This window comes from Ammodytes marinus, assembly GCF_949987685.1.
Source record: "Ammodytes marinus genome assembly, chromosome: 16".
Classification (NCBI taxonomy): Eukaryota; Metazoa; Chordata; class Actinopteri; order Uranoscopiformes; family Ammodytidae; genus Ammodytes; species Ammodytes marinus.
This window is the reverse complement of record NC_137220.1, coordinates 26,150,176-26,167,030: the sequence shown is the minus strand read 5'-3', so window position 1 is coordinate 26,167,030 and position 16,855 is coordinate 26,150,176. Positions and strand designations below refer to the sequence as shown.

Below are 16,855 nucleotides of genomic sequence, written 5' to 3'. Positions count from 1 at the left end.
CTGCAAGAAGATACAATAAAGTAATGTCATTATTGTGAAAAGGCTCCTGTCGGTTTTGTGGGTTTCTATATCAAGGCTGAAGCTTTACAACAATACACCTAATGAAAAAAATGCAACTGCTAAACGTAGGACTACTTATTGTAAATTGTATAAGGTTGACATAAATGGACAAGATATACGAACAAAAAAGCATTACTTACTTCAGGCATGTATCTACACTGCATGTTTGTTTTCTGGATCTGGATATTTAGACCATCTCTCCATTTCCTAGCCTACCATGCACTTCAGGCTTTGCGCCAGCAGATGATAGTATAGTACAGGATTCCAAACCTTTCTCCCCTGCGGCACAATCTGATGCAACTGGCTTTTCGCTTTAACAGGTCCCGCCCCAAAGTTATTGCTCTCTATTGCAATTGGTTTACCAGTAGGACTGTTGACTAAACGTGACAGCTCATTGGCTTGCTTACTCGTTTGTCAGTCAATTCCTCTATACAGGTAGCTACAGTAGGGCGCGAGACAGATGAGCCACGTAACGTTGACAGTGTTGAAATTTTAGGTGTTTTGTTGAACATTTTCTGTATGGGTCGGTCAGGTTAGGGACTTCTATTTTCCCGTGAGTCTTTTTCACTGTGTAAATGTATTCACTGTACAGTAATGTGGCTGACGCCGCCGTGTGTTTAGAAATGTAATTCGCTCTGCGTCATGAGGAAGTTTAACATGTGTGTTTACTAGGCTACTTTAGCGTTCTCGTTCCCGGAGCTGTGAACAGGGCTACACGCTGTAGCTTACACCTAAAATCACCCGTCGCTCTCTGCTAAAGTTCTAGTGTTTTCAACTTTGTGCACACACAGGTAGAATGAGTGTGGGCTTCATAGGAGCGGGCCAGGTGGCTCACGCTCTGGTGAAAGGCTTCACAGCGGCAGGTGAGTTAAGAATCACACTTTATCATCAACAACACAAATCAAGTCTGACTGTAATACATGATAGCCTACGTAGTACGTGTTACTAAGTGAGATTGGATTTGTGTTGTTGACATGATGATTGCATTCAGATATTGAAGTAATTTCCGGTCATTTCTTCCCCCATTTAAGGTGTAATTGCCGCCCACAGAATCACAGCCAGCTCCCCAGACACAGATCTCCCCACAGTACAGGGACTGCGGGTGGGTTAACAATGAAGGATTGGTATTTGTACTGTAGCCTATTGCATAAGTGATTTATGGTTTTGTGGCGTTTCAGAAGTATAACACTTTGCTTCAGAAGTATAAAATCCCTTTGCATATTTCTGCCCATTCAAGTGCTAACAGGTGTCATTTCTATAGAAAATGGGTGTCAATTTCACCACCAGCAACAAGGAGACAGTGAGCAAAAGTGATATTCTCTTCCTGGCGGTGAAGCCACACATCATTCCTTTTGTACTGGATGAGATTGGAGCAGACATTGAAGATAGGCACCTTATCGTGTCCTGTGCTGCAGGTGTTACCATCAGCTCAATAGAAAAGGCAAGTCATAGCCCCCTCTGTTCTGCTTTGTGACTGTTCATCAATGGTGTTTTCACATAATGTCTCAGCTATGTCTCGGTGCTCTGAACGTAGCCGACCCTCAGGCAGAACGGTCACATGTTGAAACATGAGATTTTTCATCTGCTTTTTGGTAAAAGCTAAGATATGTTGTTCTAAGAAAAGCTAACCCCAGTCAAGGAAGTGAAGAGAGAGTTCTGCTCTGTGCCCCACAAAGTAGCAGGGAGGAGCTTGGGTTGAGCTTAGACCGGAGTCTTCTGCTTACAAAACAATACCAACACATGTTACTATGTAAAATACAGCCAGAGAGAGGATGACTGTGCAGATAAGCACACCACCACATATTCTAGTGGGGCAGAAGTGATCATTGACGGGGATTTTATTTGTCTGACTATAATTAATTTTTTCATTAAAATGTTGCATAGTCTGCCTTTAATGTCTAACCTTTGATCCATTTTAATTTGAAAAATAAAAACCATTGTTTGTTCCCCTAAATCCCAATTAATTCAATGCATTCTTATCCCTTACAGAAGCTGCAACTTTATCGCCCTACTCCAAAGGTAATGCGTTGCATGACCAACACTCCTGTTGTGGTACGTGAGGGGGCCACAGTGTACGCTACAGGCACCCATGCACAGGTGGAGGATGGACAGCTCCTGGAGCAGCTGATGGCCAGCGTAGGGTTCTGCACTGAGGTGGAAGAAGACCTGATAGACGCTGTCACTGGCCTCAGCGGCAGTGGCCCTGCCTACGTGAGGCTTTTTTTTTTTTTAGAGATACAATTTCGAGTGTTTTTACAATTCAGCCTTACCAGAAGTAATTGTGAAAAAATGTGTCTTTAGATTTGTCTTCCCTCATTTCATCATCCTAACAATTGTGCTTGTGGCCTTGCAGGCGTTTACAGCTGTAGAAGCTCTTGCTGACGGTGGAGTGAAAATGGGCCTGCCCAGGAGACTGGCTTTACGCCTCGCAGCCCAGGCCCTGCTGGTAGTACCTTTCTCTTTTAACCAAATTCATGTATTAAGCTGCAAACACACCGCACTGGCCGCGCGGCGAGATTACATACAAAGTCAATGTACTAGCGCGTGGCCGCGCGTCCACGCAATAATCGGCGGCGGGCGCGTGGCGGCGCGTGAATCGGGAGCGCGGCCATTTGCGGCGCGTAGGAGCGTGAATCGAAGGAGCGTGAATCGAAGGCTTGTGCGGCGGCGGCGCCGCGCCTCCACAGCCAATCAGCGTTGAGATTGCCCGGTGGTCTGCAAGACGAGGTGAGCGTGTGGAGTGAGGACATTGGGCTTCCAATACATTCTGCAAATATGTGTATTTTGCATCTGTTTAGCTGTTGGTTGTACTTTAGCCAAGGCAGCGCCGGTTAGAATAGTGAAACTCACCCAGCTGTGTGCTGTTCCTGAGGATAATATGAACCCAAAGTTGACGGCAGTGTCCGTGTGGAATTCCAATATAGTACAGCGAAGCACCGGTGTTGTCCTCCGTCAGCCGGCACACTTTCACTTTCAGGTAGGCTGATGTCTGCCTTTATTTTTGCAGCTGAGCACACACTGCTGTTGTTATTGTGTTTAGTATGTTGCTGAATTACTATTAAAATGTGTGTATTTTCGATCGGGGTGCGTCTTCATGCTGTTTTAATGCTATTTGTGACATGACTGCCGCTGGTTACACAGTGAACCTACATCTGTATTTTTTGGCACAGCTGGACCATGTTGTTGTTGTTGTTGCACCGTAAGTGTGACGGGTCTGATCTCGGCGTCGGCGTCAGGAATATATGGCCCAATATGATCAAGCGGCGAGCCTCTTGCGGTCACTCGGCCAACCGCCGCCTTTGATGTGGCGGCCGCGGCGGCGGCTGAGGTTAATATGGCCCAATATGACCAAGCGGCGAGCCTCCTGCGTTCACGCGGCCAACCGGCCAGTGCGGTGTGTTCCCGGCTTTAAAGGTGCTGTAAGCGGAATGGTTCTTTTTGCTAACTTCCTGTCAGTTACTGCAGTTAGCAGTCCCCTCGCTCGTCCCTACATCACCACATTAATGCACTGCGGTCTTCAAGCAGCGAGTTATCTAGCATCATCTCAGATCCATAAGTGTGATTAAAAACATGATAAAAACCATCAAAACAGATTTTTACCTGCTCCGCCATTGTAGGCGCATAAATTCACCCATCTGTCGCTCTGGCGTGCACCGGCAGTGAGACCATGAGTGAGACGGGTGTCGGTTTGTAGCGTTCTCTCTTGGGATTGGATATTAATTTCGGGATCCCCCGAAAAGTTTATTAGCCGATTACATGCAGAGCAGCTGACTGAGAAATCGGCTTTATGAAACGTGCACATTATGAAAGTGATCACTGTATGAATAAAGAGCGATTTAACACTTATATTAACATAAATAAACCGCTTACTTCACCTTTAATGCAGTTGATTACATCTTTAAATATATATGTGCTTTATTGGACGTGTTTTTTAGTTCCAGATTTGGGTGGTTTTATTGATGGTTTTTAAACTTTGCTGTGTTGGATTTTTTTTTTTTAAATCATTTTAAGATGCTTATGAAAATTGATCGGGCTTGACTCACTGTGGCACATTTTCATTCTATGTAAACAGTTTAATGGATCGATCCTTGTAGAAATCTCTAAATCTTTTTCATATACCCAGTGTCAGCCGCAGTCTGACTATCAATACTGCGTTTATCTAATATAGATCTTCCTTGTACGTGTTTATCTTTTTAAAGGGGGCTGCTAAAATGCTGTTAGACACAGAGCAACACCCTGGGCAGCTCAAGGACAATGTGTGTTCACCAGGGGGCGCCACCATCCACGCCCTGCATGTCATGGAGAGCGGTGGCTTCCGCAGCCTCCTCATCAATGCTGTAGAGGCCTCCTGTATAAGGACTAGGTACGTCGATAAGGGAAAGTGTGAGACAAACAGACTAACAAATCATTGTTTCCTGTCATAGGAATAAACAGCAAATGCTTTTAAGTTAATTGTCACACTCCTATGGCCAAAGGGTAATATATTTATTTTGAAGTTTATCATTCAGACAGCAGAGGGAGCCATATGCAAATGTTGTTGCTATGAGAGTTGTGTGTCCTTCTCTGGTTATTCATTACCTATTGTGATAGAATTTATTACTATGCTACAAATGTGTGCTTAATATGCATGTTTCATACAATGTTGTCAATGTCTCCTATGTCCTCCCCAAATAGGGAACTTCAGTTTTTGGCTGACCAAGAGAGAATCTCCCCAGCTGCCATCAAGAAGACAACTCTGGACCAAGTGCTGCAGCAGCCAGGAGTGACTGCAGGTATTGGAGTCAGATCTCGTGGGATTAACATGTTCAGCAATAATAACCCCAGGAACAAGAAGAAGTGATCTTTATTTTGTTTGTCACATACGGAATCAACACAGTGAAAGGTTACCTGTCAAATCACTGGAGATCCAATGTGTTCTGCAAATGAACCACTAGTGGCAATGACCTAGTGACCTCAATGAATTACTTTCAATAAATAAATAGGCCTATAAGATTAAAAAAAAATAATGTACACAAACTATGTTAAAAAATGCCATTCTCTTTTCAGGCTTAATATATATGGTGGACTATTTTATGATGCCAACTGTGACTGTAAAACTTTTTGAATAAATAACACAAGGGAAAGATTTTCTGGATTTGTTTTGTGTGAATTCACCAGCTGTCACCTGCACAGTTCTAATGTAACAACGGAGGGGGTATATTTCTGGTTTAAATGTATTTCTCTTCTGAGGAAAGATCCTTCATGAATGAAGGCACGTGACCAAACACGATGACGTCTGGCTCCGACACAAGAGAAAGGAATCAACAAGGATAGCACAAGTTGGCGTTTGGCAGCGCTATATCGCTTTCTGTCACTGAAGCCAAGATTGAACTGCTTCTAATGTTTGCCCAGCGTCGTGGCGGTGTAAGAAGAGGCCCCTGAAGTCAGAAACTTAAAGACGGCGTCATTGTTTCAGTCAGGTGGGTCTGTAAACCATGCCGAGTCGGCGTTGTTATGCTGAGTGTGCAATGCATGCCTTCGCCTCGCCGCTGACAAGCTGGCTGCAGCTAGCTTCACTGGCTAGCATACCTAGCCTCTTTACATCTATCCCTATCCCCGTCAAGGTAGCCCGATTTATACCACAAATAATTTTCAAACTAAGAGTATCGGCATTACACGAGCTTGTTAACACTCTTAAGCAAATGGGTTTAGTTTGAAAGAGTCCACCGGAAATGATTGTATAGTCCGTTGGAATTTTTTTTTTTTACAGTGCATGGTTGCGAGCTGACAATGGTCGGGCTGTCACTACACTGGGATGACAGCAGCTTATCTTTTGTACTCACTAATGAGCTGCGAATAAAAACATGTCATTCCAGGTTTTGGGGTTTGATTTAGCGTGACAGCCAGACCATTTCGCGCGCAAACGGTGATTTCCCCCATTAGAGGGACTCGCTCGTAGTGGTGCTGTAATGCTTCTGTTATAGTAGAAGGCTGAGCACGGGAATTTCCTCGCTGGCTTGTTTTGTAGGCGGGGAGTTGTTCGCCACTCTCACAAGCCGGGCGGTGAGAGGTTGGGGAGGCAAGAGAGTCGTGGAATGTCAAAACTGTATACCAGTGGGGTTGCTATTGTGACCATTAGTTTGCCACGGCGGTATCCCAGCGCTTCTTGTTGGTGTGTCAACTCATGCGCTTCTTGCTCTTAAAAACCTGCTGCTTCATCACCCCGTTGTGGAAAGGAGCAAGAGCAAGCAGCGGTTAGGCGAGAGCAGGTTGGTTTCCAATTTTTTTCTTTCATTCAATAATTGGTGTCATGTCATGTCTATCACACTACAAACGTGATTGTTAAAGCCGGGCAACGTGTTGTGCTTTAAGTGCGCCTTTAAATCCATCCATGCATTTCATCAATCAAAAAAATAAATAAAAAATGCTTCCAAGCTATCGTTTGTATTGAATTGCTTTCACCTGAAGTAACAATTCATTTAATCAGTGATTCAATTGTAACAATGGCAGTGCCAAACCAAAGCCGCTGTTCTTGGTGTCACTGTTTTATTATCACTGCCAACAAACAAGCAGCGGTAAAAAAAAAAATAATAATAATAATAATAATCGTGCTGAATCATCACAGTGATGTCTTTAGACGTTCTCAGAATCCACCCCGAAATATGGCATCATCGGACAAAGGTCTGCTCGGTGGATAACGGTCGATGTTTACCACCGTGCTGCCGCTATTAGTGGAATGGATCGAAATACCTCTGATCTGGCGTGCAAGTCAGTCATCAAGCCATGAGCATCAAGTGATGACCGTCATGCATTGATCAATAGACACTACGTTCAGCCGAGAATGTGCGTTTTATTGCGGTGCTGTTAAGATGTAGCCTACATCAACACACGGGGTGTGAGTAGCCTACATTCAGACTGAGTGACTAAGTGTTAGCTGCGATGACAAAATCCATTTGAACATAAAAATGCACGATAAGCAATAAATTATGCCTGTGTTGTTATAACGGAGTCAGGCAATGAGCGGCTGTTTAAATTGGGTCATGTGTAATAATTGGGATGTATGGGAAGTTGAAAACAGCACCTTATTTAAGTGCTATTTTGCTGCTGTAGGAAATATGTATTTTGGTGTGTGCTGTAAAATTTAATATATTTGTTTTTTTGAATAGTATGCTACAGGCTATATACTATACCAGCTTGCTTGTGGTAAATCAAAGAAGTAGCCTATATCACTTCATGTCTTCTATTTTGGGTTGACAGATGCTCTTGTTTCCCTGTGTGTGACATGATGAAATCGGCTGCCTGTTAGAGTGCAGGCTTATGGAGGGCAGGTAATGAATTCTCCATGGTGTGATTTTGAAAAGTCACCTTGGAAACTGTTGAGCATATATATGGGCAGGGCTAAACAGATAGAAGTTGCCCATTCTTGCTCTGATATCCAACTTATTTCATCATCTCTGTTCATGTGAGCGGGGGACATTAAAGTGTGTTTAGCAGAAACAGACCAGCCCAGCATCAGAAGCTCGGCTTTTGCAATACAGCGTAATGCCTGATCTCTGCCTCTCTCTGCAGGTAAGCAGAACAGATGAGGGCCCGTCTAAAGAGCCAGATGGGGCAGGCAATGCTGTGTAGATGGGCGACAGGGGAGTGGTGGCGGTCTGCTCTGAGATTTATCACCTCTTGCATTGAGGTAGTGCAGATAAAAGAAGGGCTGGTTATACCGTAGAGGTGAACCCAGTGCTCAATACGTACCCAGTGGCGTTGCTCCGAAATGGGCAGGCGGTGGAGGAGGATACTTGAGGTTGATGAAACACGAGGCAAGACCCAGCAGAGAGTACAGTCTGGCCACCAACACCTCAGTATATACGGCCAACACAGCTGCAAGCGTCTTGGGACTGGTTACGCCTATTCAGGACGATTAATAGCCTCCAGTAAGGAACACAAATGTTGGGATTTGTCCATAAAAGTGCTGCTTAAGCTGCACAGGGAAATGGGAATGCCTGGAAGGAAGGGAGAAAAAAAGATCAATATAGTCTTTTTTTTCTTCCATCCCCCTTTTTGCAATAGGGAAGGGATGTCGGTGATGAAACCTCTTGCAAGTGTAGTGCGGATTATGATTGCTTAGCATTGCGATATGCCCCCTCTCTACTTCTCAAAGTGTTACTTTCATCCATACAGGCTAGTGAGTGAGCGTGTTTGATGAATTCCCATTTGAAACTTGAGTTAGATTTTGGCGTGTTCGTAGCTGCTCATTATTTAGGTAAGCCAATATCGGACAAAATATGGAGTGTACAAGCATACCTCTGTGTGTTTTTCTTCTCCTGTAATCTGCTTTTATCTCAGCATTTTTCAGGCATCTCAGTGCTGAACTTAAAGGCCTACTTCACCAGTGGGAATATGAAGGTGTATTGAACTCTGAGATGTAGTATAAATGTGCAAACATTTTAGAAATCGTTTCATCCTAGCCTGAGAAAAGGCAGAATGAGTGTTATATGGTCTCACTGTCTAACCCTATATTTTGCACAGTTGTGACATCACAACTGTGCAAAATGTATGGTTAGACAGTATACTACCCAGGATCTCAGAGTTCAATACACCTTCATATTCCCACTGGTGAAGTAGGCCTTTATGAACAAACCATATCCACATTTGCGGGGAGAGACTATATCAAAATAAGACCAATGAATGACAGCTTTTAAGGAGACAAACTTAGACAGTCCTCCCATCTTCTTATATTTTCTGTCCTGGATTTGTCTACAAGAAATATTCTAAATAGGTTACACTAAATATAGTGTAACCTGGTCTTAAGAGTACATAACCCACATTGTAAAAGATCACACTGAGATCATCAAATTAGCATCAGGTCTGTCTGTATTGTTTAATTTTTAAATAATCTTTGTAAATGACTGTGGTACTTGATTCCATTATGCAATGCTGACATACAGCAGGATCCAGTGCTGAATGTTTTATTACTCTACACACTATTACTCTTTCCTGCCAATATGTATTTTCTACTGGCACCCGTAGACACATGTATTTCATTTCATTTGAGCGTGCTCTGTCGAAGACTTCATTTATCTCTTTGTGCCAGAAAATAATGTTTTTTTTCTGTCTTATCTTACAATTGCAAGGTATATTTTATTCATACAATATAATCCTATTTACAAACACAGGGTGACATAAATAACAATCTAAAACAATTGTCCAGTGGCTATTGCTTTTGCATGAGCCATTTATTTGATAATAAATCAGTTATTATTTTGCTAAATCTCCTAACATTGAGTATGTTGGGTTTTTTTTTCAACGTAATGTTTTGACCCATGTTTTTCTTCTTATTCTACCTGGTTGTCATATCAATATGGTTGTAATGTGTTCCAAAACTTTAGTTCGAGCTTAAATATATGAGAAACTGAGAGGAAGGGGGGGTCCACAGATTGCAATCATCACTGGAGGTTAACTTCTTGGCACTGAAGGCCTGATTAGTAATTCAGACTGTATTCTGGACTGACGTAATTGTGAACCACACAGTGTCAAGCTCCATCAAATATCCTGAAGGCAGACATCATCAATCACTCGCCATGATTTGAACTGAGCGGTGGCGGTGTTATTAATAGAAATTAGCATCTTTTGTTACTTTCAGGTAATAACTCTGCTAGCTGACTGCATTGGAATCAAAGCACTCCACAGGAAACATTAGATGATTCATTAGTTTTCTTTCTTGTTTTTTTTTTAATGAAGTGATGCTCCTGAGCTCTCTTTTATTTGATGGCCTTATTATCACAGAGTTGTTTTCCATTGAAGATAATCCAATCCAACTCAAATCATAACTATGGAGTGGTGCCAATCAAATACTTGAATAAGTATACGTAGAGTTTTGTTTCACTTTAGATAACCATGCAATGTGTAGAACTGTCTTTGTTTATACTGTAGCTATAAGGTCATTGCAATATGCATTTAATATGTATGCAACCAATGTAGTAAAGCTCCTGGATATTCTGCCAGTGAGTGGGTTGCCTGGCTGCAACCCTTACTTCCTCTGCTAGTGCAAGGCCGAAGTATCAAGAGCTATTCTCTTCCTGTTTAATCAAGTCCTCCAGGCAGATGCTGTGGAAGGCCCATGAAGTAGGTCCTCCTGTCCATGTGCTTGTATCAGAGCAGCTCCCACAGTAAACTGCAGCTTTACTTACAAATAGATTCTGTAGGTTTCCAAAGATTGGCAAATGCAAAATCAGTCTTACCCAAGTCTATTTAAATAAGCTTCACATTAACAGGGACTTCAGTAGAAAATCCCTCGAGGTCGGTGATTCATCTGTTCGCTTGAAACCACATGAACTGGATGCAAATTCCAGACATGAATGTTCCACATGCTCTATTGCTTGGTACAACTTTTTATTCAGAGCCACAGTTTATCAAAGTACATCATATTATGATGTGTCTATTTTCTCTTTCCTATATATATTTATTTATTTATATATATAAATAAATAATAAGATCAAATGTATTTTTTTAAATGTGCAATATTGTGCACGAGGAAACTACATAAAGTTAAACAATAAGTCAAATATTACGGCCTCTGTTTTCAATAACTACTGTTTGTCTCATCTCACACGTAAAAACAAGCCGTAAATAATACTTTGAGACTGATCAGATTGACAGACATCTTGGAGATGCACCAAAGTGTGATACGAGGCATACACCACAAAATAACCAAAGATTTGACTTGATCACTTTTGGAACTAAAGATATTTTCCTGAACGTCAAGTGTAATGTATAAATATAATTTACCTTTGTAGCATGTTTGTGTTTTAAATGTTAAAGGCATACTAATCTGCCAACGCTCGGCGAACGTTTGATTATGTTTATACTAACCGCGTTGACGCTCAGAGCGAGTGCCAAGCTTTTTTAGATCGCAGTTAGCAGAGCCGCTGCTGTGTGTAAACAGTAAACACACAACTTTCTTAATAATATCTGGAGAGTAGATATTAGCTGATTTTGACGATAAAGTGTTCTAGATTAGATTACCTAGTATGCCTTTAATATCAATATTAGCTTTAGATTTGTTTTTAAATTTTAACATTGACTATCAAATTCAAATAATTGTGTCTGTAATGTAGCATGATTTCATTTGCAGGTGAGAGCAATATAAGAACAATGGACAGACTTGCTAACATTTTGGTCATACTGTTTTTTATTCAAAGGGTCACTCCCTCCAAAAATAAAGGCATACGATTTTAGCTAAACGGCTATTTTAGCATTGCCCCAAAACCTCCACTGGTCAAAAGTACTGGCTTAGTATTTCTCCTTTACTACACGCATATCACATTTCCCTGTGAAAAGTGGCTGAATGATTCCCCCCTCTCCCTCTTTTTGTCACTCCTATTTCACGCTCTGAATACTTAGTAGTTAATAGCTTCCCTTCCCTCTTCCCATCCTACCCTTTCTCTTTACACACTTGTTCTACATACACAAGTTTAACACCAGTCTTCCTACAACTCCTTCCAGAGCTATCTGAGGAGTCTGATTTTAATTTGCCGTTAAATGGCGCCCAACACATGCAGCTCACTTGATAATTGACTTCACTCAGCTGAAGGGAGGAATGATTAGATCGGAATATCTAGGCTAGGCGATCTTTTCAACTCCCGAACTAAAAAGGGAGGGGAGGGAAAGTAATGGCTGAAGTGTTAAGAAATTGCTATTTATGGCTTACAGGGTGACAAGGCTGGCTGACTGCATTAAGCATCTTAGCATCTGAGAGAGCTAGTGGACAAAAGGAAAAAAATAAGCACAAAAGTCAAATTTAATGAGCCAAACAATAACACAGTGTCAGTATGTGTCAGACACTTATCTCATTGTCTGCTTATCGCTATGTTTGTTCTAATCATTCTATATCCTGTGTATCCATGCTAACGGTATAGCAAGAGGCTACAGGTGGACTGAAAAGATCACACTGCCTTCACATCCAGCTCTCTTCTTCTGTGTGTGTGTGTGTGTGTGTGTGTGTGTGTGTGTGTGTGTGTGTGTGTGTGTGTGTGTGTGTGTGTGTGTGTGTGTGTGTGTGTGTGTGTGTGTGTGTGTGTGTGTGTGTGTGTGTGTGTGTGTGTGTGTGTGTGTGTGTGTGTGTGTGTGTGTGTGTGTGTGTGTGTGTGTGTGTGTGTGTGTGCGGGGTTTTGCAAAGACAGTGGATTGAGACAAACGATGCTAAACCATTTTAACATATATGGGCCTAATTTGCACATCGTGGGACATGAAATAGCTCCTATGTCTGCTCTCATGGCTGTGGACAGACCTTGACAAGTCTCAACTGGTCCAAATGCAAAAATGAGCAAAGTTGTGCTGCCCCGTGCTTTCCCCCGAACACAGCCTATCATCAGCATGCACCTCCACTGTCTGCTTTTATTCACTTCATTAGCAAACTGTCAGGGCCAAGTGCATCAGACGCCTCTTTTCAAGAATTGATCATGACAAGTTCAATTTCTATGTGCTTGTGTGGTTTTGGTAACCCGTGTAGAAGCATGTGCATGTGGTTAGTTGTGTTGATATGCAATCCACTGTCATGTCTCAGTTAAAGCCTGCGCCCCTTTAGTCCTCCACAGCCATGTTTAGTATTCAGAGAGCAAGCGCTGTCGTACTCTGGATTCTGAGGCAGGTTGCTGGGTTTTTTTTTGTCTGGTCTTATGGCCCTGATAATCTTGTTACACTGCTGTCAAGTGGAGCCGGCTCTCCCTGCAGCCCTGAACCAGTATGCCTACCACCTCGAGTACCAGAACCCCCCCCCCCCCCCCCCCAGCCTAGCGCCATTTTGAGACAGTCGTTGATGGATGTATCCTTGAAGAATCACCTCCTGAGCATCGTCTCCCACCCCCCTCGCTCCTGTCTCCCACCCCCACCTTATGCGGGGAACAACGGTGATACATATTCATCAGGGGGGGACACAGTGCCTGGTTGCTGTAGCCCCAGTACCCCCCTCAACAAAGGGTCCCCTAGCTAATGGTGTCCAATCCACGGCAGCCCCCCTGGAGAGATGCTGTGGAGGGGATGAGATCATTAAAGCATGACACGGGGCTCAAGGCCGGAACTATCATGTCACATCAGCATTTATCCTCCCCCCCCCCCCCCATGAGTCTCAACCTAAGCCGACCCTACCTACGCGAGCTGCCCGCTATAGATTGTGATGAACACAGACAGCGTTTGAAGGTTGGCTGGGTTGCTCACGTCGTGTTAGTTCAACTTCATAACTTCCTAATTGGCACCTTGGTTTTGGTCCTTGCTGAGATCAGTATTTTTTTTTTCCTCAACCTGTTCCTCTAAAGCTCCTCTAAATGTGCCGAGCGTGCATTTTTCCACAAGGCTGTTTGCTCCTCTCCCTCTTTCTTCTCATCCTCCCTTTCTCTCTCTCTCTCTCTCTCTCTCTCCCTCTTTCTTCTCATCCTCCCTTTCTCTCTCTCTCTCTCTCTCTCTCCCTCTTTCTCTCTCTCTCTCTCTCTCTCTCTCTCAGAGCATGCCCTCCTTCCCATTCTCTGGCTGACCACACTCAGCGATTTCTATTTCCTGTGGGTGTGATGTCTCTCCTCCACCAGCAATCAGCTCTGATTTGTCAGCATTCTTCCAGGCGATTCATGAAAATTCAGCAAGCACCTACAAAAGGCGTCTTGGTCCCCCACGCAGGCTACTACCATACCTGTTCTGCCCCTGTGCTCCTAGCTACAGCATTGTACCTCCTGCTCCTTTCACTAGTCACACACACACACAATACCTGAAATCATTAATAGGATGTAGCACATGTGTGCAAAGAAGACAGTGGTGTCTACTGTCTCCGATTGCGACTGTTAAAAGGTTTAACTTGCGAGAGCGTTCTGTAAAAATCATCGAAGCCAGTCCTGTCCCTTTTGGAGGGAGGGGGGGGGGTGAAATTACAGGTGTGTATGCCTTTCTTTTCCTCTCAGTGTGTCTGTGTGAGCATGCCTCTTTGTCTCAGGGAGGTATGACATGTCTGGTAGGGGAAGGGAGCAGCTGTGCATTGGACCTTGTCTGTGTTGTGCTGCCATGCCCTGTCATCGGTAGCCGTCTGTTGGCAGCTGTCTGTGCTGGAGGGTTGCAGCCCGGGCGCATCCCTCCACACTGTCATATGGTGAGCTCTCAGCGTGCCAAGCCATGCCTCCCTATGTCACCCTGCCCAGCTGTGTGACAGAATACGCCTCTTCAACTTGGACAATGTGCCATGTCTCTGCATTTTTTGTTAAGATTCCAACTGGTGTTTGAACAACGTTGGGTCTAGGCGGCTGAGGGGAGAATGATAGGCTTAAATATGAAATTTGATAGAAGCTTTTTTTTTTTCTCCTCTCATCCCAGTAGCTATTAGTGAAGTACTTTCCTGTCTATTTGTCCATTATCTGTGCATCATCAGGCAGACCATTATCCCATTATGTTTTGCATCTGTGGTCCAAATGCTTACTGGAAATGAGTCACCACAAAGGCCAGTGAAAGGTAGGTGTTAGTATCAGTCAGCTATTCATAGCCAGTCCAACAGGGATAAAAGTATCGCATTTTAAAGAGTCCTCTGCAGAACGTGAAAGGCTGTTTATACCAGCGTCTGCAGCATGGGGGAAACTTTGTCATTTCACGAGGAGCCAGAGGACTTTTTTGAAGTGGAAGCATCAAGAATGCGAGTCTCAGTCTGACCCCATGTTATGTCCCCAGCCTGTGTGATAGTGTCGTATTCAGGTCATTTTTAACAAGCGTCTGTCTCTCCCTGTTTGGCTCAGGTGACCGCTCCACCTGTAGCACCCTTTTGTTGCCATGGAAATATCCTGGCCATCTTAGTGCACTTCAGAGCCTAGACTCATCCCTCCTATTGTTCCCCCGCTCTGAGATTTTCCATGCACATCATTACATGAATACTTGCTCAGTGTGTTTGTAGGCTGTAACATATGCACACACCACTGCTCCTTTTTAGGAATTTCTTTTTTTGGGAGTCTTTGTTTCCTGTTTTGGTGCTTAGAAGTTGTAAAAGCTCACATGCATTTGTTTATGTGCTCAGCACAAACTCCCACTGCTGGGCTGTAAATCAGCTTACTGAGGCAATGTGCTGGCTGGGCTGGGTGGTGGGTGCCTGTGTCGCTGACACAGCATTTACCGCGTGTAGTGTAAAGCACCCAGGGCCACAACTGTGTGTGTGTGTGTGTGTGTGTGTGTTAATGTGTAAGCATGCATGCTTATCCTGTGACGGAGCACACACGGTGAAAGCCACCAAACCTTCTCTCCATGTTAACACTGGTAGATTTCTGACATGTACAGCTTCTCTTGGTGTTCCCTCAGTACTGACATGACAAAATGAAGTGCAGTGCAGCCCTGTTATTCTGGATGGGAGCTGAGGATATGCAGTGGTTACAACATATCCCCTTTTGATTGATTTATGGCATTACTGTCAGACACTAGCCAAATCTGGACAGATGTGACTGTCTAGACTGGAAAGCTCAAACGGTAGATGAAGGCATGTCCTGTGTCCCTCCAGTTTATGCCTTTTAGCTGAGGTCGTGTTTGCAGTGGAAAGGCTGAAAGCTTTGTTTTAGTCCGTCTTTGTCCTCTGCTATCGCTGCTCTAAGGGGCTGTGTCCACCAAACACACTTTTCTAAGGAGGCGCGCCTGTCTGTAATGCATTCTCTATGGTAGGACGCGCTGGCTGCTCGTCTATCAAAAAAGCGCCGGCGGCATTTAAACGCTCCCTGCGCCTCGCGTTTTAGGTGGAGCGCTCCGCCTTTTTAAAAGCACGTTTGCTGGACATAGGCCTTAAGGCTGCATTTAACACAAGTGACTTCTTTGGAGTCTTTTTTTCCCAGTAAAACACAGTGAATGCAGACAAACTAAGCGTCATCCTCCCTTGTGACTGGCCTCAAAGCGGTTTGAATGCAGGATTTAAGTAGGATGCCTGTGTTAGAAGGGGTAGGCACACCACCAAGTTATTTGTTCATAGTGACTGGTGCTGTAATAGTCCAGGTAGTATTCCCTAAACGAACTCAGCATCACTTACAAGGAAGTGTTAAGTCCTTGACCCACTTTGTGCCTTGTGATTCTGAAGGATTTAGTCATGCTGTAGCTGCTTTGCCAGAAAATACTTCCTTGTGCATTTCACAGAAATCTTTCTTCCTACCAGCTTTTTCCTGGTGGTATTTCTACTGATGGTAACTCTTCTCACCCGTAGACCAGCCAGCAGTACAGGCGGAAGCGGCTCTTGTGGCATGAATTCCACAAACAAGGGAAACAAGGCCTTGAAGGTAGTAAGAAGCCTTTATGACAATTCCATTTGTTATTTTTGTTGCCAATGTTTAAATGCGAAAATAAAGACCAACCGTAACTCTCCATCCCCTAGGTGAAGCGGGAGCCGGGGGAAAATGGCACCAGCCTGACAGATGACGAGCTGGTGACCATGTCGGTACGGGAGCTGAACCAGCATTTACGGGGTCTGACCAAAGATGAAATCCTTCAGCTGAAGCAGCGGCGGCGCACCTTGAAGAACCGGGGCTACGCTGCCAGCTGCCGGGTGAAGCGTGTCACCCAGAAAGAGGAGCTGGAAAAGCAGAAGGCTCTGCTGCAGCAGGAAGTGGACAAGCTTGCCACGGAAAACGCCAGCATGAAGGTGGAGCTGGATGCTCTGCGTTCAAAGTACGAGGCCCTCCAGAGCTTTGCTAGGACTGTGGCACGCAACCCCGTCACCTCAGCCAGGGGGCCCATGGCCTCCGTCATAGGGCCCCTCATCCCTGGTAAAGGAGGGGCCACCAGCGTCATCACCATCGTCAAATCCAAAACGGGAGCTAGGTCGTAG

At 44.1% G+C, this 16,855-nt stretch overlaps 2 protein-coding genes across 3 annotated transcripts; both read left to right on the top strand.

The window, feature by feature from the left end:
* Positions 1-492: 492 nt before the first annotated feature.
* Positions 493-5,183, top strand: LOC307263576 (pyrroline-5-carboxylate reductase 1, mitochondrial-like). 2 transcript variants are annotated; one of them, XM_080044761.1, is made up of 8 exons: positions 493-613; positions 852-923; positions 1,092-1,162; positions 1,322-1,501; positions 2,050-2,271; positions 2,414-2,506; positions 4,260-4,423; positions 4,735-5,183. In XM_080044761.1, exons 2-8 carry the CDS (start codon positions 857-859, stop codon positions 4,898-4,900), a joined length of 963 nt encoding a protein of 320 aa, XP_079900887.1. In that variant the 5' UTR covers positions 493-613; positions 852-856; the 3' UTR covers positions 4,901-5,183. The 2 variants fall into 2 exon arrangements, with proteins under 2 accessions (XP_079900887.1, XP_079900886.1); XM_080044760.1 differs by having other exon boundaries at positions 514-923.
* An 11,067-nt stretch (positions 5,184-16,250) lies between these two features.
* LOC307263249 (transcription factor MafG) lies at positions 16,251-16,855 on the top strand (the record flags this gene model as incomplete). Its single annotated transcript, XM_080044365.1, has 2 exons — positions 16,251-16,307; positions 16,403-16,855. Exons 1-2 carry the CDS (start codon positions 16,272-16,274, stop codon positions 16,853-16,855), a joined length of 489 nt encoding a protein of 162 aa, XP_079900491.1. The 5' UTR covers positions 16,251-16,271.